The sequence below is a fragment of the Thermomyces dupontii genome (assembly GCF_041956625.1).
Source record: "Thermomyces dupontii strain NRRL 2155 unplaced genomic scaffold VTN31scaffold_8, whole genome shotgun sequence".
Lineage (NCBI taxonomy): Eukaryota > Fungi > Ascomycota > Eurotiomycetes > Eurotiales > Trichocomaceae > Thermomyces > Thermomyces dupontii.
The window spans coordinates 818,881-841,783 of NW_027192314.1; the positions used below are offsets into that span (position 1 = coordinate 818,881).

Genomic DNA, 22,903 nt, shown 5'->3' on the forward strand with positions numbered 1-22,903 from the left:
GTGGGTGAGCAATCCTCTCCGAAGAAAGATGTACTCCTCGCACAGCACCAAGTGACCCATTCACCGAACTTAATCCTCCGTACGAGTACTCCATTCATTATCCGCAGCTCAACGCAAGGAAGATTCGATATTACCGCCCCTGTGCCCTGTAATACTTCGTAGGGCTCATGATAATGAAAATCTCGTCTGCTGATCTTCAAGATCGGGAAGATCCACCATGCAGCAGGATTTGTGTTGGTTCCAGACCCCCAACACTTCCAAGTCCTTACTCAATCCAATAAACTTGAATCGAGCAACATTGAGCGACTGGCCGTCGCCCGTCAGTGGCGCTTCTTCAGACCGAGTCTACTCCGTAGAGATCCACGCTTTCTACGTAAATTATCACACGCCAGGATGCTGAGCATGGCCCACGGAGAAGTGACGGCCCCAACTCCTGACAAGCTGGAAAACTAGTTCAATAAAGTTTTGATTGAAACACGCGTCAATCGTGTGGGCCAAGCTCTTAGCACGAGCCACGAAGCAATCGGAGCATACTGTCAGACCTGCTTTGAGCGGGTAAAAACCCAGAAACCTTTTAAAAAAAGGGAAAAAGCACTCTGTCACAGGAAGATTGAAATTGATAAGATGGCCAGGGCGTAAATGTGAAACAGTCATAAGTACTATTGATCCATGCTCTCAGAGAATGGAATAAACAACGGCCCCCGGATGTGTCCTGGAAAAAGGAAGAACTGAATCCCTTGGAGAAGAAAACGGGTTTGCCAAGGTAGAACTTCTCGAAGGCCATGGATTCAACCGATCGGGATTGTCCCTCCTGCTGATTGGGCGATGACTAAGAGAGGGGCTGTGGAAGAAGCTTAATGTGCGGTTACTAACTACTCGTAGTCTGTTAGAAGGCGGAAGTCATTATTTCCACGTGATTGGCCTCGGTCAGTGAGGGATCCTTAGCCAGGTTAGCGTCTTTCCAGAACTGGGAATCGGAACTTCTCCGCACCGATCCAGCATCCATGTGCGGGTTTGTCCCTGCAAAGCCCTAAATTGGAAGCCAGAAAGAGGCCTTTGGCCAGATCAGGATTAGGGGGATGTTGAGCAAGGTCGACTTTTCTCTTTTGGGAGGTCAAGGAATCGACAAACTCAGCACTCTCAGTTCAGGCTCTCAGCAGAGAGTCAGACTACAGAATCCAGTGTGGAGTAGGCTAAAGGAGCTTGTCACATTCGAGGCACCGTGCAGATGATAAGAGCGTGACGAGGTGATTCGCCCTCCGATCTAACCTTGTTCGGTGGATGAGCATGAAGCAGAGTTTTTTCTAGTAATCAATTGAAATAGCTAGTTAAGAAATAAGATGGAGGAGGATTCCCGTCCTCTGTCTGAGGAACCGTCGGATAGAGTGAAGATTGTCATCGCGACGGTTCTGCACATCAACAGCACTGACCCCCTACCTTTGACTTTTTGAAGTTAACACTGGCAGTATTGGATGTTGGAACTGTGATGAGGCGCCAGGGCCAGCCCTAAAGGGCACAGAAGTCCGGCTAGATCGGGTGCCCCAATGTCGGATAAGCATTCAAGGCGAGCCTGAACAGAATGGGTGCGTATCCAGGAACGGCCTACTGTAGCGATGGCGACCGTCTAACGTCCCTCCGAACATGCAGTTGGGAGCTTGCGAGGTTGAGCAGCAGCAGTCCGACACAATCAGTCCACAATCGTCCATCCCCAAGCCGCCATGAGCCTGGAAGAAAACCTTGGCATCTCCGGGTCGATCAAAGGCCAGCGGCACGATATCCAGGCGCTGGCGTTTCTGTTCTTTTGCCTGTCATGGTACAACTCGTTGGAGCTGGTGGTGCTGTCGCTGCTCTCCTTCCGGCGATGGCGCGGGCTGTACTTTTGGAGTCTGTTCCTGTCCGCCGTGCTGGGCGTGATCCCTTACTCGATTGGGTTTTACCTCAAGTTCTTCTCTGACGTGACGCCCTACGTCTCCGTCGTCGTTCTCACCGTCGGTTGGTGGGTGATGGTGACGGGCCAGAGCTTGGTCCTGTTCTCGCGGCTGCATCTCGTCGTGCGCGACCAGCGCATCATGCGACGCATCCTCTACATGATCTTCGCCAACGTCGTTCTCCTGCACTTCCCAACCACCGCCCTGACATTTGGGTCGAACGCGCCGGGAGCGTCGTCCCGGTTCATCACCGGTTACAACGTCTACGAGAAGATCCAGATGACCGGCTTCACCATCCAAGAAACCATCATCTCGGCGCTGTATGTGCGCGAGACGGCGCGCATTCTGCGGGAAGCATCGTCGCAGCAGCACCATCGCCCCTCGCAGCGCCACCGGCGCATCATGCACCAGGTCATCAGCATCAACGTCGTCATCATTATCATGGACCTCACCCTGCTGGGCCTCGAGTATGCCTCGCAATACGCCATCCAAATCAGCCTCAAGGGCGCCGTCTACAGCGTCAAGCTCAAGCTCGAGTTCGCCGTCCTCGGCCGCCTCGTCGACTTTGTCCGCCACGCCCATGCCCCGAGCAACACCGTGCCCCTCGGCTCCATGCGCTACTGCCAGGATGTAGATGTCACCGGCATCGCTGGCGGTGCCGGCATCCCCGCCGCCCGCGCCGACGACCCGCATTTCTACGGTAACACCACCGCCAACGTCGACGCCTGCTTGCCGTCGCAGCCGATGAGCTCCAGTGAGGAGCGTCTCAACCTACCTCCAGATGGCATGATTATGGCCAAGACCGAGTTCTCAATGAATGTTGAAGACCGGCCACCGCCGCCAGATTACGACGGCGATCAAGGGAAGCGGTCATGATGTTGGCAATGATGTATCATATTCTCTAGTTATTTTTTTGGGCAATTTCATGACGTACATAATGCTTAGTGTTCCCATGATCCAGAGCAAAAGGATGGATGCCGTGCCTTCTTCCCATCTGCTACGCTTCTGATTGGTCCTTGAGCAAGATCGCCGGGTAGAATAGGTAGCTGACTAAGCACTCTTTTTCGTTTTCGCAGTTTAACGACGGAGGACGGACGGACCGTCGGCCGAGGAGCTTACGAAGAGCCCTAAACTGTTCGAATACAGTAGCCTGAACTAATCGGATTAAGTCCATGACCTGCATAAGTCAAGCGGGATCGAACGCACGAGACAAAATAGAAAGAAAAAAAAAAATCTTAGTCCCGTAACATCCCACAAATTATCGACATCAACGTGGCTCCTCTGGTCACCTCCTTCATCCCTCCCGTAGAACTGGAGCTTACATATTATTATCGAGAACGTACGAGTAGCTTTGAGGAAATTTCCCTTTTCTCCATCTTGCCTCTTGAAGAGAACAGAAAAGTTGGGAGCTGAAGTTGGACTCTATTCCGGTGGTTGGCCGATGCGGCCGTCTCGGTTCCCGGCTTGACATCCGCCTTCGCGAGCACTGGCCCCGAGGGACGCCCAATCCGCGGGTATGGGTGCATGGACTGGTTGATTATTGTCGACTGACGATTCGATTTTAGCGACGGGGATTCATAGGGTATATATACATCCATGAATATGGAAACGGGTTTGGGCTCTTGATGCAGGTATGATTTGATTATCCCGGCGTCTGCCTTGCTACCCATTACGGCACAAAAATGCTCTGTGCGATCACATATATTTCTAAATCTCGTGCTCGGGAACTGACGGGGAGTCCATAGAATTGCAATTCCCATGCCGTCCGCCGTCGTCCACAACAGCCGACCAGGCCCCGCCTCCTCCTCGCGATCCATCGCTCCCAGTCTGTCCGATGGATCACAGTCCCCAGGTACCAGCTCCGTCGATACCCAGCTGGTCGCGGACATGGAGATGATCAACATCCTCGAGTCTGACGCTGAGGGGAACCTGATCGCCCCTTCTGGCAGTCGCTCAATCTTGCCCCACGCAACCACCATTTACCACTGTCTGTTCCATACCCTGCTCTGCGATTTCCAGCACCGCCACGTCGACGCCTGGAAGAAGCACGTCCTCAGCCACTTCCGCGGCCGCCCCCTTTACCCGCACGCCGTCTGTCCGTGGTGTGCGCGGGACTACTACTCGCCGCAGATATCCCCAGAACGTGCATGGAACGACATGCTTGACCACGTCGCACATGACCACTTCGAGCGTGGGCACAGTCTGGCCGCCACCCGCGTCAGCTTCGAGATGATGCAGTATCTCTACCGCAACAAACTCATCACCGACGATCAGCTCAAGACGATCCAGCTCGTGCCCGCGCCGGATAGCCCGGCGTATCACCCATTGCAGGAGCCTGTCCGGCGGAGTGTCGGGTCGGCCAATGAGCCGTTTTGTTCCATGTATAGTCCACGGCGGGAGAGGAGGATGAGGGCGGAGCGTAGGGAGTGTGGGATGACGTGATGTCTTTGCATTTCTGTGCTGTGCATTGCATGGTTGATTCTCATTCGATGTTGTATTTGAGATTGTTTTTGAGCAGGGCGTCGGGGATTTTGCTGCATTATCTGTCAGTTGGATGCTTCAGTTTCTTCTGTCGACATGTAATGTCTGTCAGGCTATGGTCAATTATGATGACTGAACGACCGAGAACGAAATCAGAAATCGAATCGTCATGTGTGGAGGTTTTAAGTGCACTGGAAGCCATACCTATGCTACTTCAAACCCATCGAGGAGACGATCAGATCGGATCTTCCGATTTTGTTGCTCCCTCTTCGGCTATTCCTAATCCAGTAGGCCTAAAGAGTCATGACCCACTTACAGTGCAAACAAGACAAACATTATGATGGCACGAAGTGAAGAATACTATCAACGTACTCATGTTCAATTGCTGAATCTCAAGGCAGAAAGGTCGCCGGCTCAAGGGTTAATCTTCCCGGGTTGACAGAATGCCACAGCCGGACCTGTTACCACAAAGCTGATAAATATCCGACCACCGGCGTCGAGCCAGTCAGCCAGCAACGAGGAATCCGCTGCCCATCGCACATCGAACAATTAACCGCAGACAACTTTTTGATCCTTCGAGAGGGGAGGGGAGGAAAAAACAAACTATGGACCGGATACCGATCCACGACAACCACGCGGCAGCCCGGCGGATGCCGCAGGGCCCGGGTCCAATGCCGCATCCCCCGCCACCACCGCAATCGCAACCGCAACAACCACCGCCGCAGAACACGGCACCTGCTGATGGGCCGCCGCTTGTCCCGCAAGGTCCGCCGCAGCTGCCTCCGCAGATGTTCACAACCGCCGCTCAATTACTGGATTTGACCGACAGTGAGTGGTGATTGATTTGGGGGAGAATAGAAACCCATTTGCGTAACTGAGTCGACCTGACTGGATGATTTCTTTTTCGCCGTGTTCTAGAGAAGCTTGTTCTTGTCTTGCGTGACGGACGCAAGTTGATTGGCGTCCTGCGCAGTTGGGATCAGTTCGGTAGCGTGACCTCGCAGTGGAAGAAAAAAAAGCACCAAGTTCGAACAATGGACTGACCTTGGGACAGCGAACATCGTCCTCCAGGATACGGTGGAACGGATTTACGCGGGAAACCTCTACGCGGATATTCCAAGGGGACTGTTTCTCGTCCGAGGCGAGAATGTGCTGCTACTTGGTGAAATCGTACGCATTTTGGCTTTTTTTTTTTTTTTTTTTTTTTTTGGTTTTGAATTATGTGGGGGATTCTCGCTGACTGATGAAAAGGATCTCGACAAGGAAGATGATATCCCTCCGTTTCTTTCTCAGGCCTCACCGCAGGAGGTATATAAGCTGAAGAAAAAGGAAGATGAGGAACGAAAAGCAAAGGACAAGAAGAAGCATGGAAAGTTGCAGGGTTTGGGTTTCGAGCCCGAGCACAGCGGCGAAGTTCTCTTCTAAGAGAGATGATGCGGATAACTCAGCGTTGAGATTTTGAGCGCCAACCGGAGCAGACGAGGCACGTCAGGACAGCGAAGACCGGCGCTTGATCGCTTCCCTTGCTAGATTCCCTTGTTCGTTTATGAGACCATGCCGGAAAGCTTCATGTTAGAGTCCAGGACGCTGCAGAATATTTTGTGAAATGCACGGCCTGGGAATGTCTATGACGCAAGTCACTTTGAATTGAATCCCAAGGATCAAGAGACATGTGTTCATGGTCCTTGAGCTGTGTTGCAGCGTTCGTCTCGTAGTACCCGTACTCCTCGTATGCCATAGCAGGCTCGACCGAAAGTATGTGCTTACATAATCCATGCTTATCGAGATGCCAAGCCTGTGCATCTGAATAAAAAAAAAAAATCAAAAACCTCTCCGCACCGCCAGTTCATAGAGCGATCCAACCGTTGAAATTCCAGCGCAGATCGCTTTTTCTCGCCTGCTGCCTCGGCGGCATACCTTTTCATCATGGCGACTCTCGCCGAAAAGTTTGACAAGATCAAGTCGCCCAAGCTGCAGAATCAGCACCATGTGAGTCCCCCCGCAATGACAGCTCGAACCCTAATGCACGACAATAAAAAAGACTGGACCAAATGTGCGGACATGCAAAAAACTGATCTTAATTTGTAACAGACGGCGGTGGTGCTGTCTGCAGTCGAAGATACTCTGCGCGACCAAAAAACCGATTTCTCGCCGACGGCTTACTTTGCGGCATTGCTGGCGCTGCTTGGTCAGGCCATTTCTAGCACACATGGCATAGTCAACAAGGACCTCGCGACATCTGTCGTGTACCTGCTCGACCTCACGGCAGAACACGTGCCTGCGCCGCTGCTGCGCTCGAAATTCACGCAGATCCTGTCCAGTTTGGTCCCTGCACTTACACTACCGGACGTGGAGGCCCCGTTGCTGCGACCATCGATTGGCTGTCTCCAGACGCTATTGATTGCGCAGGATGCGAATTCATGGTCTCTGCCGCACACACAGATTGGCCCGCGCCGCGCAATGGCCGGCCTGCTGGCCCTCGCCGTTGACCATCGACCCAAGGTCCGCAAGCGCGCGCAGGAAGCTCTCGCCCAGGTGCTCAAGAATCCGCCTCCGAGTCCATCTCTGGATCATCCGGCGGCCGACATGTGCGCCGAGACCGCAATGCGCACGTTGCAGGACAGCGTGGCCGCCGCGGGCAAGATCCGGAGAAAGCCGAATCGTCAGGAGAGCTCGCATGAGCCGGCCATCATTCATTCCCTGCAGCTGATCAAGACCCTTGCGCTGGCATCCGGGGGCTGGCCGAGCAAGAAGATCGAGCCGCTGTGCGAGATGCTCATGAATGTGTCCCGGTCGAGCAACGAGTTTGTGACCATGGCGGCGTTTGAGGTCTTTGAGGCCATCTTCGAGGGTATGGCCGATGAGTTTTCGTCATCGAAGCTGCCGCGCCTGCTCGAGGCCATTCAGGAGCTGCGCCCGGCGCAGAATGACTCGCAGTTGCTGCCGCCGTGGATTGCGGTGCTCTCGCGGGGGTACGATGTCTCCGCCCAGGTTCAACCGCAGGAGACGTTTGAGAAGTTGCCCGATTTGTTCGAGATGGTGGCGTCGTATTTGGCTTCTCCGTCGCAGAATATTCGTATCTCAGCATCGGAATGCTTGGTTTCGTTCCTGGCGAATTGCATTCCTAGCCACGTTATCCTCGAGCCTTCCGTGTACGATGAAAAGACGCTGGAGAAGCTGGCCAAGTTGGCAACCGATTTACTGTCTGTCAAGTACCAAGCGGCCTGGCTGGAGGTGTTTAATGTCTGCTCGGCCATGTTTGAAGCCTTCAAATGGCGCTCATCACCATTCTTGAACAAGATTGTCAAGACCATCGGCGAGCTGCGATCAAACGAGTCCTTCCAAGGCAAAAAGGAGGCCGAGCAGGTGCTCGGCCGCGCCGTGTACGCGATGGGCCCCGCCGAGGTGCTCGAGATCCTGCCGCTCAACATCACCGAGCAGAAGCCCGGGCAGCCCGGTCGCGTATGGCTGCTGCCGATCCTGCGCGACAGCGTCTCCAACACCAACCTCGGGCATTTCCGCTCGGTCATGGTCCCGCTCAGCGAGACGCTCTACCAGCGGGTCCTGGAATTCGGGCAAGCGCAGAAGACGGTGGAGGCTAAGATCTTCGAGACTATCGTCCAGCAGATATGGTCCACTCTGCCCGGTTACTGCGAGCTGCCGCTGGACCTCGAGCAGGCGTTTGACCAGAGCTTCGCGGAACTGCTGTCGAACGTGCTGTACAAGCAGACGGAGCTTCGCGTCGACCTGTGCCGGGCGCTGCAGAACCTGGTGGAGTCGAACCAGGCCATTCTCGAGGTCGAGGACGACGAGGATGATCTGATCATGCAGCGGCGGATCACGAAGCAGGCGGCGGGGAAGAACATTGCGCATCTTGCTCGGTTTGCCAGCAATCTGCTGGCGGTATTGTTCAACGTGTACAGCCAGACGCTGCCGCACTACCGGGGGCATATTCTGCAGTGCATCAATGCGTATCTGAGCATCACACCGGAAAAGGTTTGCCTTCCACTTGAGTTTTGAAATTCCAAGATCGGAGCTAATAGGTGAAAAAAAAAAAAAAAAAGGAATCTCGAAGAGACATTCAAACGTGTCACGACGATGCTGGAAGCGGAGCTTCCACCAGAGGATGCTCCTAATCCGGGAAAATCCCAAAAGGGATCGGATAACAATCTGCCGCCGACGTCGCACACGCTGCTGGACCTGCTGATTGCCATGTCGATCTACCTTCCGCGGTCGGCCTTTGGTGATTTATTCTCGCTGGCATCCAAGGTGCTGAACCGCCAAGGAATCGACCAGCAGCTGATCAAGAAGGCGTACAAGCTGATTCCGCGGCTGGCGACGACGGAGACGGGACGGGAGGCGCTGGCGCAGCGCAACGGCGAGCTGCAGGCGCTGATCCTGGCGACGGCGGACAAGACGCCCTCGCCGGCGCGGCGCGACCGGCTGCTGGCCATTCACGAACTGGTGACGCACCTGCCGACGTCGGACCTGCACTTTATTCCGTCCATCATGTCCGAGGTGGTTCTCGGGTGCAAGGAGGCCAACGAGAAGGCGCGGACCGCGGCGTTTGAGCTCCTGATCCACCTTGCCAAACGCATCACGGATCCCGAGCGCAACCCACCGGGGACGATCATCCGCAACCCACTGGTGCCGCACATGCCGTCGGACGCTCCGGATGCGCCGGCCACACTCGAGGAGTTCTTCACGATGGCGTCCGCGGGTCTGGCGGGCAGCACGCCGCACATGGTGGCGGCGACGGTGACGGCGCTGTCGCGGCTGTTCTTCGAGTACCACCGGGATCTTGCCCCGAACGTCTCGTCGGACCTCGTGCAGACGCTGGAGCTGTTCCTGACGAGCAACAACCGCGAGATAGTGCGCGCGGTGCTGGGCTTTGTCAAGGTTGAGGTGGTGGTTCTTCCAGAAGACACGCTCCGCCAACGGCTCGACGGGCTCGTGCCGAAGCTCATGGTCTGGAGCAAGGAGCACAAGGGCCGGCTCCGGTCCAAAGTCAAGGGCATCCTCGACCGGCTCATCCGGCGGTACGGCGCGCAGCTCGTGGAGAACCTCGTCGGGGAGGCCGACCGACGTCTTGTCGTCAACGTGCGCAAGGAGCGCGAGCGGCGCAAGCGCAAGAGCAAGAAACACCAGACTGAACAAGAGCAACCCACCACCACCACCACCACCAAGCCGGGCAAGCGCGGCAGCGACTTTGATCGCGCCATGCACGACTCGGACCTCTCCTCCGAGAACGACTCGGACATGGACATCTCGTCCGACGAGGAAAACGCCAGCGAGATCGAGATCGACGAGCACGGCCAGATCAAAGCCACGGGCTCATCGCGCCGCCGTCGCACTCACGGCAACGAGCAATACATCCGCGAGGAAAACCCCGAATCCAACCCGTTGGACCTACTGGCCCCGGACGCGCTGGCGAGTATCTCGACAACAAAGCCCTCGCACCGCTTCCTCAACCTGAAGCACAAGAAGAAGAAGACGACGACGTCCTCCGCGCAGACCGACGCAGATGGGAAGCTCATCATCAACGACGACACCGTGATTCCTCCCAAGAAGAAGACAAAGAAGAACGAAACCGGCGACGAGGACGTCGCCATGGGCAATGCCGACGACGCGGGCGGCAGCAGCGGAATCAACGCTTACATCGCTGCCGTTTCCGGACCCGATGCCCTGCGTCGAGGTCAAAAGGGGCGACTAAAGATCAAGCAGCGCCATGGGCATGCCGACGAGGAGGATGACGACGACGACGACGGCGGCAGGGAGCAAATGGATATCGACGGCGACGAACTCCATGCCGCCAAAGCCAAAGGCTCGAAACTCCAGTTCCAAGCAGGAAAATTGAAGAAAGCGAAACCCCAGCGAAGAGGGCTCGGGATGACGAAAGGTCCTGCGCCGGCGACAAAAACAAAAGGGAATAATAATAATCCTGCGTCAAGTAAGATGGACAAAAAGCGGAAGAGCGGTAGTGGAAGGGGAGCGATTGGGAAGCGATGAATTTTTTCTTTTCCCCTAATCGTTATGATGGTTGTTCTAGTCTATAGATTGATCAGGATTGTATACCCTTGGAATAGGATCTCGTTATTCGGTATCGTACAGATCCGTACATTCATCCATCCATCCGTCCCGTCATAAGTATATATAACTGTATACATGAAATAATACTCCACAGGTATCGATCATAGGTAGATATCTTCTTCACACCCAGGAAACAGCAACCAACGCCAAACTCCATCCACATACGATGCACCCGATCAATCATCTCAAACCCTGACCATAGGGGATATCCAAATCAAAGAAAAAAAAAAAAGAATCAAAGCGGGGGATAAAAAAAACAACGCTATCGTTTTCGACTCTTTCGCAACCACTTCTGCCACCATCCATTGACGCCCAAGACTGCCGCACGGCCATCATCCCCTTTTTCCGTGCCGTCGGGATTCCCCAGGGTGATGGCGAAGATCCAGAAAAACGCTGCTGTCCAGACGGCAAGCATCAACCCGAGACATAGGAATGGAGCGAGGAGGTGAACCGTGATGAGCCATATGGGAGAGAATTCGTCCGCGGGGCTCGTGTCTGTGCTGGCGTCGTCTTCGTCCTCGTCGTCGTCGGAGGGGTGATAGGGATGGCAGCAAGGGCGGCGGTGGGGAGGATGATTGGGATGATGACGGTGGTGGTAGCAACGTGGTCGAGACGAGCGACTCGATTGTGCAAGACGCTCGTGAAAGTGCAGGACAGGGATCAAGAGTTGGCAGATTTGGCCGCTAAATGACGTGTTGCGAAAGACTGAGGCACAGAGGCGGAGTGGAGTGGTCAGGGTTACAAAGAGTAGGACCAGGAATGCATACAGAGCGGTGAAGACGGTGAGGATTGGGACCGGCGCGGAGAGGAGAACCTAGTGTCGACGTTAGCGATAAAAAAAAGATACGACTCAAAGCGCAATGTTGAATTCGACATACCAACACGAGCACGGCGTTTGGCTCTCGATAGCTCGACTCCTCCTTGGTCGCTGGCGTGTAAATGGCCACGCTATCCGGTCCTTCATGATGATACCCTCGTGGGGGGTGGTGGGAATCTTGGCCCGGAAACGGGCCTTCAGCCGTCCAACTGGTTCGAACGCAAGTGACTGGCTGTTGATGCTGCGCTGCGCTGTCGGATCCAATGACGACTTCTTCGACACGAGGACCTAGTGAGAATGGGCCCGAATCCGCAGCTGACCCCGAGCCTGTCACCGCCTTCTCCGGATAGGCCGGTGTGGTGGTCGTTGATGGATCCAAGTTGCCCTGCGGAACAGGTTTTGGGTGGGAGGTTGATGACGAGTCGGACAGCGAGCCGCGCGACGAAGCATCGGACCGGGGATCAGACAGACGCTGGAATTGCGCCCCGTGACGTCGGTGGTGACGTTGAAAATCCTGCTGCGGCGGAGAAACTTGCTGTTGGTGCAAAGGATGGTTTCCCGGCTGATTGTAGTGGTCCTGCCGGTGGACAACCGCAACGGGAGGATAGGTCACGAGCGTCTCATGGTGTGACATGGTCAATGATGGTGGTCCCGACTTGATGCAATGTTCCACACGATGAAAATGGTATTGCAGCGATGCTACCAGCAAGGAGCGAGGCGCATATTTGATGCCGGTGGACAAAATAAAAAAAAGAAAAAAATTCCTTCCCTGCCTTTTTGTCTACTGGCCGCTACTTGCAGTCCGCAATGCAAGGAAGTGAGATCGCCATGAAGAACTCTCTGTTCCCAAGGAATCCACACAGACCACAATGAGTAGGACTCACAAGATCACCGAGCGTCCGCCCAGGGAGCCAGCGGACCAACGGAAACGAGGCAGCATGGAGACAGAAATAAAAGGACGGAGAGGAAGGGAGGGGAGGAAAAGAAGAGGGCGGAGAGGTAGGTAAGACAAAAAAGACTTGCCGTCTCAGACACTCACACACAATCCTCGGCGGAGCGACTCATTTCTCGGCGGACTCTGGGCGTTTTGGTGGCGGGTTTTTGCTGCGCCTGGGAAGAGCGAACGCGTGGACGGTGGTCGCATCGCGCCAAGGCACGAGGAAATGCCTAGCCCTTGGCACGGAAGGCTTTCGTGATTTGACCAGGGAAGGGTGCAGCCAACTGGACTAGGATTTCTTTTCTCTCATCTCCTCCAGCCGACGAACACTTTTCGGGAGAACCCCTACTCCGTAGGAAGGACGGAGTACATCACCCTACCTCTTCGGAGGTTGTCAAAGGAAGAGAGTATGGAGTAATACTTCGTCGTGATCCTGATAACCTCCGTTTGCATGATCCCTCCCGCGGACCGGTCTTGGCATAATTACGCCGTTCGCCCGCTGTATTCGTTCCGGCGCTCTGATTGGCCCGTATGGCCTCAAAAACGGATGATCCGCCTCGATTGCCAATTCTTGGCATCCTCGGCATCTCTCCGCCAAGGTACAGTACCGGTTATGGATCAGGTCTTGTACGAACGGCTGCAGTGGTTGATGAAATGCCGACCTCAACGGTTTTCGCTTGCAATTGGAATACTTAGTACATAACCTATCGTACAGAGGACAGAATACGGAGTCCTCGTACTCTCTCCCATTGATCTCCCAATTTACGGATACAGAGTACGGGGTCCTCCGTAGACTTTCTGGTAACGTCGATCACACCCATGGCGGCCACGCCAGCCGTGAAGCTTCTCGGCATCGAAAATGTCGGACTGCCGAGAGTCTTCCAGAAAGTCATTACGGGAATTCTCCGCAATTACTCTGTACGGCATACGGTAACTGCCCGAATTCACTGAACATCCCCCGTGGGCCATCATCGGGAGCTGACTCGTCATGACGATCGGGTTGATCCTCTTCTGTCAACTGGTCAACTGACGAAGCGGTGAGAACTGCAATCGTCCTTTGCAATTCAAAACCTCATAACTTACAGTAACTTTAATAAAATTCTCAAAGAAACCAACAACGGAGCAATTTACCTGAAATGGCTCCAACGTCTTGGCATGTCTATCACTCGCTGACTAATACCTTTTCTCTGGCCAATCATCTTCCCATCAGCATAGTCCTCCTTTTTCCGAGCAAATCGCGCCAAGAATGTCCGGTCTTGGCATACAGCGTCATGAGGTAAAAGATGTCCGAGTGTTCTCTTCGCCGGTCGACCGATTCTGATTCTTTTCTTTTCAGCCCGGAAAGGTCATCATCATTTTGACATACACACTGCGCTTCCTTTTATAGTAATCATCAACTTCATTCATACAGTATTCCCTTGTTCCGTCCCTTCCCGGGTAGGAACCATCAAGATGTATACAGTATTAAACTACAGTATTCAACTTCGCGGGTTTCACGATATTACATGATGGACCCGTAGCTGAGGAAATGCAGCGTTCAATATTAATCACAAACCAGGGTTGACGTACTGAGACGAAGGCTAGATCGATCCAAAAGCGACATTGCTCAACGGTCGGACTGCTCCCCGGTCTGAAGACAAGCAATCCCGAAGGGGGCTGATTCACTGAGGAATCCGTCGGAAAGGCCGGGCAGCCGGCAGGTACCTGGACTGCTCTGATGGAAAGAAGCTACGAGCCGATACTGAGTCGAAATGCGCCAAATACAAGTACCAGCAGGTAACGCCAAAATGACATTCCATCCAATGCTAGTACAATCGTCACAGTCTGCAAAACTAGTCGAATCATCATCTATGCGACATCATTACTCGACTCCAACCATTCCAACACGGCCCACCTCTTAACAAAGAAAGGGAAAAGTACAAGGAATCAAACAGTACATCAAGCGATCGAGTTGGGCCATCACGACTCCGCCTGCGAGTTGGTTCCGTTGGTCGCTCCGTTGCCCCGCGGGCTGCTCTTGGTGGTCACAGCGCGCTTCTCATCCTCGCCGTCCTCGTCGTAGTTCTCATCCACCTCCATCTTCCGCGCCGCCGGCTCGTGTAGGACCGCCGATTCCTTCTGAGCCGACTCTTCCTTGACCGGCGACGGGCCGGCACTGGACGTCGGTACGTTGGACGACGCCTGTCCGTCAACCGACTGCGGCAAGTGCTGGATCGACGGGAGAGAAGGATGCGACGTCTCCGAGCCATGGTAATTCTCATTGCCGCGGCGGGGCTCCTCCCGACGAGCGTCCGACGAGCTGTGGCGGCGCACCTCCCGCGGCGGACTCATGCGGCGGGTAAGATGGTCATCGGGACGGAGACGGCTCTCCTCGTTGGCGATCTTCTTGGCCGGGCTCGACTCCACGCCATCCCATTCGCGGCCGCGCTTCATAGCCGACGTCGGTCGGTCCTCACGCTCCCGGTTGTCCGAAGCAGGCGGACCGCCGCCGGCAAGCCCACCGCGACCGTTAGTGGCAGCACTCGGTCCCGGGTGATACTGCTGGTGCGGATAGCTGGCTCCAGGGGACGAGGGCCGCTCGTCGCGCACCTCCCGCAAGGGCCGGATTTCGGTCGGCGGCGAGAACGGACGGTGGTAGGGAGCCAGATGGCTGACGGGCGCCGGAGCGCCATTCGCCGGAGGACCCCGCAGGGTCGTCGTTCCATTCACGGGGCGGTCACCCCCGGGTTGCGTGCCGATCTGAGGAAGGGTATGAGACTGCGGGAAGTGGTTCGGCGCGGGTAGCGCCGCGGGTTTCGGCGAGCGCGTCGCCGTCTGACCGCGACCGCCCATTTCATACGTTCTCGGTGGCTCCTGACGGGGGCTAGGATGCTGCGGCGCCGGGAGACCACGGTGATCGTAGGCCGAAGACGGCGGCTGGTTCTGCAAGTCGTTGACGCCGCGATTCCAATCGGCAATCTGCCGCGGAGGAGCGGGCGCTTGCGGCGGGGGTCCGCCGGTCGGGGCGGGCGCACCCCACTGGGGAGCCGGCGGCTGACCGACTCCGGGAGCCTGATACGCCTGCGGATGAACGTCCTGCGGCGCGGGTGGCTGAGTGTTGCCCTGATTCTGGCCCTGCAGCTGGCCTTGGAGCAGCTGCAGACGGGCCTTGATGTGCACGTTGGTGGGGTCGAGATCGGCGGCCCGCGAATACGCGTCCAAGGCATCGGCCGTCTGATTGTTGCACGACTCGTACAGGGTGCCCAGATCGTACCACACCTCCGAGATGTAGGGGTTAAGCCGGATCGCCCGCGAATAGGCATCGAGGGCGTCCCGGTACTGATTGATCTGGTAATACAGCACGCCAATGGAGCACCAAAACGTGGGGTTGCGGCCATCACGGTAGACCGCCTGCTGGTAGGCCTCGTAGGCCTTGGAGTACTTTTGCTGGGACATGTAGCAGCGGCCGAGCAAGTACCAGCTCTGGGCATCGCTGTTGTCGGCGTTGACCGACTGTTCCAAGTACTCGATGGCCTTCTCCTGGCTGGCATAACTGTTACTCTGCTGGTGGTACAACCAGCCGAGCTGCTGTAAGACTTTGGCATGGTTGGGATCTTTCTCCAGCACACGGCGGTAGGCGGCTTGCGCGTTCTCAAACTTTGTGCGACCGTCAGCGACCAGCGTGATTTTCTGAAGGGAGGATCTGTCTGGCTTACGTCTTTTTGTTGCTCATACACATGACCAATTTGGAAGTAAATGTCCTCCTCGGTCAACGGCCGGGGCGGGTCGTTGACTATGTACTTGAAGCAATCCAGACTTTGCTGGTACTTTTGCTGCTGCTTATAAATGATGCCCAGGCGGAAGTAAATCTCATTGGCCTTTTCGAAGTCGGGCGCCATGTGCATAACCTGCGAGAAGGCCTCCTCGGCATGCTCGAGCGACCCGTAGCGATCGTAGAGAATGCCAATCCCATACCACAACTTGGGTTCCTAGACCAAAGTTAGTTTTGCGATGGTCTGGCAGAGACACTCCACAAGGACCGACCTTGGGATCCCTCAGGTGGTACAACGCCTGTTGGTATGACGTATAGGCTTCCTGCAGATTGTCCATCATCAGATGGCAGTGGCCTACACGTTGGCGTTAATGGGGCCGATCGCAGGGACTATACGATACCGGGGGACCTACCGAGATTACTCCAGGCCTCTCCATTTTGAGGGTCGAGCTTCAAGATGGTCTGGAGGTACTCGATCGCTTTGGGAAACTGCTCGCGCGTGCGCAGAATCTGCGCAATGGCACTCATGGCCGGGATGGACCATTGGTTATGTCGCAGAGCATGCTCATATGAACCCATGGCTCCGTCCAAATCGCCCATGAGCTCGGACAAGCTTCCTGATTTCGGTGTCAGCCCCAGACGCATGGTTGCCCGTGAGAAACCATCAAGCTTACCAATCTGCAGCCATACCTGCTCATTCAGGGCCGTGATCTTCTGCGCGGTGGTCATCGGCGGCCCCTTGGGCGGCTGCGACTGCACCGATTGCACCGGCAGATGGCCGTTCACCGAGGAGGGATGGCCGGCCATATGGCCATGGGGCGGCGGCACGCCTCCTGGGGGAGACGGTTGTGCGTGCGCCATGATCTACCTATCTTGTCTACTACCACCACAACGATATGGGTGGAAACGACCGGTGGTCAAAGGACGCGGCGCAGGCTCGTGCGAGCGAGCGAGCGAGGCTTTGCAGAAGGGTGGGATGGATGGAAACGGGACGCGGAGGAGAGAGGGAGAGGGTTGTGATGGAGATGAAGAAAAAGAAGAAGAAGAAGCAGAAGAGACAACAAGAGAGAGGAAGGGATGGAAGATCAGATGAACGCAGAGGGAGAATCGAACAAACACAGGTGAAAACGAGAACGGGGGGCGGTGGTCGAAGGCGACTTTTTGCCAAGCGGCGCTAGTGGTTGTGTAGCTTGTCAGCGCCGGAGCGCCGTGGGCGACGGAAGGGGAAGCGTCACGGAGCTTCTTCCAGGGGGCCGCTCAGCTTCTACCGGCTCGGATTGGCCCTGGCAGCCAGTGGGGGACCCGCGATCGCGCCAAGCGGTTCCGGCAGCACAAATCATCTGCGCACCCGCGATCTCCCGCGGGGCTTAGTCAGCTTCTTTATCAGAGAAGTCCGTACATAAATACTCGTACTGTTACGGAGTACATACATACTCCTGTACTCCGTACCCTACGGTAGTTATTTGATCTGAGAAGTCCAGAGAATCATCAACAAGTGCCAGAATGTACTCGGTCCTCTTTGTACATGACATGGCATGTAGAGTACGTCAGCATAAACGCACATTCCACGAACCACCGCAACGTGTCTTCACCAACTCGGTCTTCGGAGTTGCAGTCCGTAGTGGCGGGTGAATGGACAGGGCTTAAGGAATCCCCCGATTCAAAGTTCGGAGTTTGTCGGGACAGTCCGAATCACCTCCAAGACCAACAACCGTTCTCCGTAATCGGCCTGCAATGACAGTTGGTGGTTACCTAGTACATGCAGAGATGTAAAATGAGGTGATTCAGATTGCCATGGATCGACCTGATCTCTCCTCTCCCAGTGGGTCCCCCAACCAACCCTGGGCACCCTCTGCATGTGCATTGTGCCCCCCCCCAAATTCCCAATCCCCCATGGCCTGGATGGCCATGCCAAAATGCTGACTCAGCCATGCCCAATCCGGCTAGCGGCGTCGGGCTGTGTTCCACCCCTCCACCTTCCCTGACCCGTCACCCGCCCAGCGAGTTTCGCGTGCATTCATTCCCCATCCGCATGGGGAGTTTGCCGTTGCACTGCAACCATCGGTTCATTCGATTTATTTAGAAGTCGGCTTATCTTGTACTTTGTACATTCCGCAATACATATTGTTCTCAACGAAGGGAGATTTCTGATCAAGCATGCTTCGGTCCTCTGCATGATCGGCTGAGAAACTAGCCTCGTGGTCAAAGTGCTCCGGCAAGCGCATCCGGCCTGGCCGACCGCCGATACCTAAGCGCCGGGAATTTCCCGTTCGCCACAGAGCCACAAGACCACAAGAACAGGCGAGATTGAGAAAAAAACCCTAACAGCCACTAGCCACATTGCACACCAGCCACATCAGCCTCACATCCCAACGACCCAACGCTATGTAAGTCGCTAACGGCCTCAGGCCGACTTTCCGACAGTGGGCCTGTGGGGAGTTGCTGTTTTGGCACGCTGGCACTGGCAGTCTGCCTAAAATCCGAAAATACGTCTGTAAGTAACTAAATATTATTGCTCTCCTGAGTCTCATGGCGGATGGCTCATGCATGCCAGTCTAATTTGGGACAACAGCCACTATTAATGACGGCCAGGAGTGCTTCGATACCAACGCTGCGAGTCGACTAGGCTATTTATGTACATACGAGCATTCATGAGGACGACTCCTGCGCATGACAGATGCCACCTCATGCTCATCCACTTGTTCTATCCTTTGATCCGAGCTTCGAGCCTATCAGAAATAAGAAGTGCACCATTCGCCTACATCATCCTACATGTCCGACATGGCTCTGATAGATTGACAAAAGTGCAGTTCTGACCCTACTCGGAGAGTACTCCAAGCTCGCGTGGTTGAGTCAGTACCTTCAAAATGGCAGGGTTGCACTGGAAGAGCTGTCTACTCCGTACCGAGGGTCCAAGGCTGCACTTTCCAACGGTGATTATGTAATCGACTTTGTTCATTCACCGATCACACCAAACCTTGCCTGCCCAGCAGACTGTGGCAGCCAGCACTCAGCAACCCAGCACATGCTCCGAGTCCATTTATTGCGGCTCCGGACATCTCAGTGCTCGTCTAACACCACACTACTCTCTGCCCGGGCCGCGCTCATTCCGGGCATGAAGAACCAGATCCTTGGACCAGGCTTGAGCCGCATCTCAAATCAACACACGGGTAGTACGACGTATTTCGTGCTGTACCGTCGGTGGATGGTCGCTCACAATATCTAAAACTCGACTCGAACAAGTAATTGGTCAGCAATCATATTGGAGTTTTCAACTTCGCAGAGTGTACTTTGTAGTCTACAGGGGTCTTTCAGCTCCGTTGTGCGATTGCTTCTGGTCTCAATTCAGTTTCGGCAGAAACACAAACCCGCCTATTCCACGGTCCGCCACAAAGAATTGATAACTCTGAGCCTTGACCATGACCATCACGGAATGATGGATAATGACGACTTGATGGCTGGCAAGGAAAGGGTGCTGCGCGCTAAACTCAAAATGGTTGTGCTGCCAAGACTTCGCTTAGGTCAGCCCACACTCGTTTAGTTAGCGTGCAAAATACTTTGACAGAAATTCGGAGCATCTTGTTCATCTCACGACCTCGACCGACAGCTAACGACACAGGGTCAAGATGTGAGTTCCAATGCCGAAAGAAATCCTTCGAAAAGCGAATTGGCTGACCGTGACTTTCTCTGCAGGAGTCACCGGAAGTACGAAGCTCCTCGGCACGGTGCGTTCAAGATTTGACAGCGATGGGTAATTGTGCGTCGACTGATCAATTTCCAGGCTCGCTGGCCTACCTGCCGCGCAAGCGTGCTTCCCGTCACCGTGGCAAGGTCAAGAGGTTCGTGGTGATGGCATTGGACAGGAATGGGAATGGACATTGACCGTCGCAGCTTCCCCAAGGATGACCCCAAGAAGCCCGTCCACCTGACGGCCGCCATGGGCTACAAGGCCGGTATGACCACGGTCGTCCGTGACCTGGACCGCCCTGGTGCCAAGATGCACAAGAAGGAGATTGCCGAGGCCGTCACCGTGATTGAGACCCCTCCGGTATGCGCGACGGAATCGCAGCTATGGTTCCCAATGGAAAGGTTGTTCGGATGACTGACTTGTCTAGATGGTCGCTGTCGGTGTTGTCGGCTACGTCGAGACCCCCCGCGGTCTCCGCTCGCTGACGACGGTCTGGGCGGAGCATCTGAGCGACGAGGTCAAGCGCCGCTTCTACAAGAACTGGTACAAGAGCAAGAAGAAGGCCTTCACCAAGTACGCCAAGAAGCACGCGGAGAACAACGGCGCTCCCATCACCCGCGAGCTGGAGCGCATCAAGAAGTACTGCACGGTGGTGCGCCTGCTGGCTCACACCCAGATCCGCAAGACGCCGCTCAAGCAGAAGAAGGCGCACCTGATGGAGATCCAGATCAACGGCGGCACCGTGGCCGAGAAGGTGGACTTTGCCCGCAACCTGTTCGAGAAGGAGATCCCCATCGACACCATCTTCGAGCAGAACGAGATGATCGACGTCATTGCCGTCACCAAGGGCCGCGGCTTCAACGGCGTCACCTCCCGTTGGGGCACCAAGAAGCTGCCGCGCAAGACGCACAAGGGTCTGCGCAAGGTTGCCTGTATCGGTGCCTGGCACCCGAACCACGTGCAGTGGACGGTCGCCCGTGCCGGTCAGATGGGCTACCACCACCGCACGTCCGTCAACCACAAGATCTACCGCATTGGCAAGGGCAGCGACGAGGCCAATGCTTCGACAGAATACGATGTGGCCAAGAAGACCATTACTCCGTAAGTAACCCTCGGGATGAGCATTGGGGAGGGGGAAGGATCTGCTAACGTCTACAGTCTTGGTGGCTTCGTGCGCTATGGCGAGGTCAAGAACGACTTCCTCATCATCAAGGGCGCGGTTCCTGGCGTCAAGAAGCGCGTCATGACCCTGCGCAAGTCGCTCTTCCCGCAGGTCAGCCGAAGAGCGACCGAGCAGGTCGAACTCAAGTGGATCGATACTTCGTCCAAGTTCGGCCACGGTGCGTTCCAGACCCATGCCGAGAAGCGTGCATTCATGGGTACGCTCAAGAAGGACCTGGTTACCACCGTTTAAAAGGGTTTGGTTTTGGGATGGTGTTGTGCATGATTTAGATGAATACCAATGCAATTATTTTCTACAACTCTTCCAGCTATCTTCCAGCTACTTGTAGGAACAATTGTAGAGTGTCAATACTGTATCGGGGAAATTAATCTCCGTAGATTTTCCAGCTCTGAGCATCTAGGTAGTTTCTTTTATTGTTTATTGTTTTTTGTTTTTTTCTGTTCTACATCTCTACATCTCAGTCGAGTACGGAGTACACCACCACGCATTGCGTCATGGTCCGCCAGCGCATTTCCCCCACCATCACCAAACACCTATCTCGAATTCACTGCAGATCAACACACTCCCTAGTTACAAGGGAGACCATCCAGCCATTCTCGGTTCAGACGACCGCTGCCGCACCGCCCCTTCGCTTTCCATCTTCGACTGTCAAGACCTTCGCATACTCTCGACGCACCATGGCCTCCGACGCGGATTACATGGCATTTCTCGACAAAGCCAACCGCCAACGAGAAGCGGGCCACACCACCGAACACTCCTCCGAGACTGTCCGCACGGAAACCGTCCAGTCGGGAGTCGACGTCCCGCCCGTCCTCGGCCGGATCAACGCATACTACGTGTCGGAAACGGATGAGCCATTTGAGCCGGTTTCGTTACGATGGGGGGATGCGAAGAGGGGAATATGGCCGGATCAAGGTTTTTTTTTTTTTGTTCTCTCAGTCACATTGGAAGATTATGTAGCTGATGGCCTTTTTTTTGTTATACAGAGCAGTTTATCGCTTTGATTTCAAATGACCCTTCCAAAGCTTCCTCGCTTGCAGGGACGGATGCTATCCAGACCCTCACACCGTCATCGTTCGATCCGAGGAACAAGTATGCTGCTGTGTTGAACGCCGTGCGAGATGCTGCAGTGTCGGGCTTGTCGGATGCGTCGGTTGATCCGTCGGGTGTGGAGGTGAAGGTGTTTCGGATCGAGGTTGGGTCTAGTAGGGTTGAGTATTGGGTTGTTGCGCTGGAGATGGGCGAGGGGAGGATTGTTGGGTTTAGGACGAAGGCGGTTGAGACGTGATGATCATGGGTGTGTATGTCTATGTAGTACTCTACAGTATTAAAGTCATAAAATGGTACTTATCAAGTAGCGTGCTCAGGCGATTGAGCCAGTGCTGGATGAGAGGGATTCTTTGTTGACCAGAGACTTTTGGACAAACAAACAGTTCCCTGGATCTTTGTCAATTAGGTACTGTAATAAATCACATCTGATTGATCATATGTATGTATGCACACCGGCTGCATTACTGCAGTCTGCATCAGCGAGACGCACCCAGAAGCGGGTGTTCACAGATACCCCATGTTTTCGATCAAATGCATTGCATTCTGGTCTTTCGGCTCGTCATCGGTCATTCCGGCCAAGGGTCATGAATCGTCGCACCGTCCGGGTATGCATTCAACAATGCATGCACTCATGTACAGCAGTTACGCATGCCAATCTTTCAATCCAAAAGGAAGAAATGAAGTGGACTCTTCTTCAGCGAGATTCCTGCTGAAGCATCCAGATCTCAACAAGAGGAATTCTGCTCATCTGGGTCACAAGTACATAGTACTAGGTAGGTAGGTAGTATAGTTCTTGCTTGAAGTTTGAGAATCTGTGTGAAGAATTCAACATGTCAGACTCTCTGCCGAGAGTTGCGCGCTTGCCGCTTGGTGATTAGAATAGAATAAGTACTATCTTTCTGGTCGATGGCAGCGTTGATCACTGCGACCGTGATCCATGTTATGGGATGAAAGAGCCTTCGACAGCGAGGAGTTGGC

General features: G+C 54.8%; 10 protein-coding genes across 10 annotated transcripts; 8 read left to right on the forward strand and 2 right to left on the reverse strand.

The window, feature by feature from the left end:
• Positions 1-1,718: 1,718 nt before the first annotated feature.
• Positions 1,719-2,804, forward strand: VTN31DRAFT_7096 (uncharacterized protein; the record flags this gene model as incomplete). The annotated part of the gene is made up of 1 exon (XM_069407779.1): positions 1,719-2,804. The coding sequence occupies one exon, from the start codon at positions 1,719-1,721 to the stop codon at positions 2,802-2,804; it is 1,086 nt and encodes a 361-aa protein (XP_069258399.1).
• Positions 2,805-3,686: 882 nt separating this feature from the next.
• On the forward strand, positions 3,687-4,370 carry VTN31DRAFT_7097 (uncharacterized protein; the record flags this gene model as incomplete). Its single annotated transcript, XM_069407780.1, has 1 exon — positions 3,687-4,370. One exon carries the CDS (start codon positions 3,687-3,689, stop codon positions 4,368-4,370), a length of 684 nt encoding a protein of 227 aa, XP_069258400.1.
• A 644-nt stretch (positions 4,371-5,014) lies between these two features.
• VTN31DRAFT_7098 (uncharacterized protein) lies at positions 5,015-5,834 on the forward strand (the record flags this gene model as incomplete). Its single annotated transcript, XM_069407781.1, has 4 exons — positions 5,015-5,237; positions 5,328-5,396; positions 5,464-5,579; positions 5,661-5,834. The coding sequence occupies 4 exons, from the start codon at positions 5,015-5,017 to the stop codon at positions 5,832-5,834; spliced, it is 582 nt and encodes a 193-aa protein (XP_069258401.1).
• Positions 5,835-6,335: 501 nt separating this feature from the next.
• On the forward strand, positions 6,336-8,429 carry VTN31DRAFT_7099 (uncharacterized protein; the record flags this gene model as incomplete). Its single annotated transcript, XM_069407782.1, has 2 exons — positions 6,336-6,398; positions 6,501-8,429. The coding sequence occupies 2 exons, from the start codon at positions 6,336-6,338 to the stop codon at positions 8,427-8,429; spliced, it is 1,992 nt and encodes a 663-aa protein (XP_069258402.1).
• Positions 8,430-8,507: 78 nt separating this feature from the next.
• On the forward strand, positions 8,508-10,418 carry VTN31DRAFT_7100 (uncharacterized protein; the record flags this gene model as incomplete). Its single annotated transcript, XM_069407785.1, has 1 exon — positions 8,508-10,418. The coding sequence occupies one exon, from the start codon at positions 8,508-8,510 to the stop codon at positions 10,416-10,418; it is 1,911 nt and encodes a 636-aa protein (XP_069258403.1).
• A 343-nt stretch (positions 10,419-10,761) lies between these two features.
• Positions 10,762-11,950, reverse strand: VTN31DRAFT_7101 (uncharacterized protein; the record flags this gene model as incomplete). The annotated part of the gene is made up of 2 exons (XM_069407786.1): positions 10,762-11,313; positions 11,378-11,950. The coding sequence occupies 2 exons, from the start codon at positions 11,948-11,950 to the stop codon at positions 10,762-10,764; spliced, it is 1,125 nt and encodes a 374-aa protein (XP_069258404.1).
• A 2,262-nt stretch (positions 11,951-14,212) lies between these two features.
• On the reverse strand, positions 14,213-16,865 carry VTN31DRAFT_7102 (uncharacterized protein; the record flags this gene model as incomplete). Its single annotated transcript, XM_069407787.1, has 5 exons — positions 14,213-15,889; positions 15,949-16,221; positions 16,277-16,359; positions 16,418-16,621; positions 16,679-16,865. 5 exons carry the CDS (start codon positions 16,863-16,865, stop codon positions 14,213-14,215), a joined length of 2,424 nt encoding a protein of 807 aa, XP_069258405.1.
• Positions 16,866-17,934: 1,069 nt separating this feature from the next.
• Positions 17,935-18,563, forward strand: VTN31DRAFT_7103 (uncharacterized protein; the record flags this gene model as incomplete). The annotated part of the gene is made up of 3 exons (XM_069407788.1): positions 17,935-18,068; positions 18,413-18,498; positions 18,559-18,563. The coding sequence occupies 3 exons, from the start codon at positions 17,935-17,937 to the stop codon at positions 18,561-18,563; spliced, it is 225 nt and encodes a 74-aa protein (XP_069258406.1).
• Positions 18,564-19,959: 1,396 nt separating this feature from the next.
• On the forward strand, positions 19,960-21,106 carry VTN31DRAFT_7104 (60S ribosomal protein uL3; the record flags this gene model as incomplete). The annotated part of the gene is made up of 3 exons (XM_069407789.1): positions 19,960-20,052; positions 20,120-20,793; positions 20,851-21,106. 3 exons carry the CDS (start codon positions 19,960-19,962, stop codon positions 21,104-21,106), a joined length of 1,023 nt encoding a protein of 340 aa, XP_069258407.1.
• A 446-nt stretch (positions 21,107-21,552) lies between these two features.
• VTN31DRAFT_7105 (uncharacterized protein) lies at positions 21,553-22,163 on the forward strand (the record flags this gene model as incomplete). Its single annotated transcript, XM_069407790.1, has 2 exons — positions 21,553-21,790; positions 21,862-22,163. 2 exons carry the CDS (start codon positions 21,553-21,555, stop codon positions 22,161-22,163), a joined length of 540 nt encoding a protein of 179 aa, XP_069258408.1.
• Between the last annotated feature and the right edge of the window lie 740 nt (positions 22,164-22,903).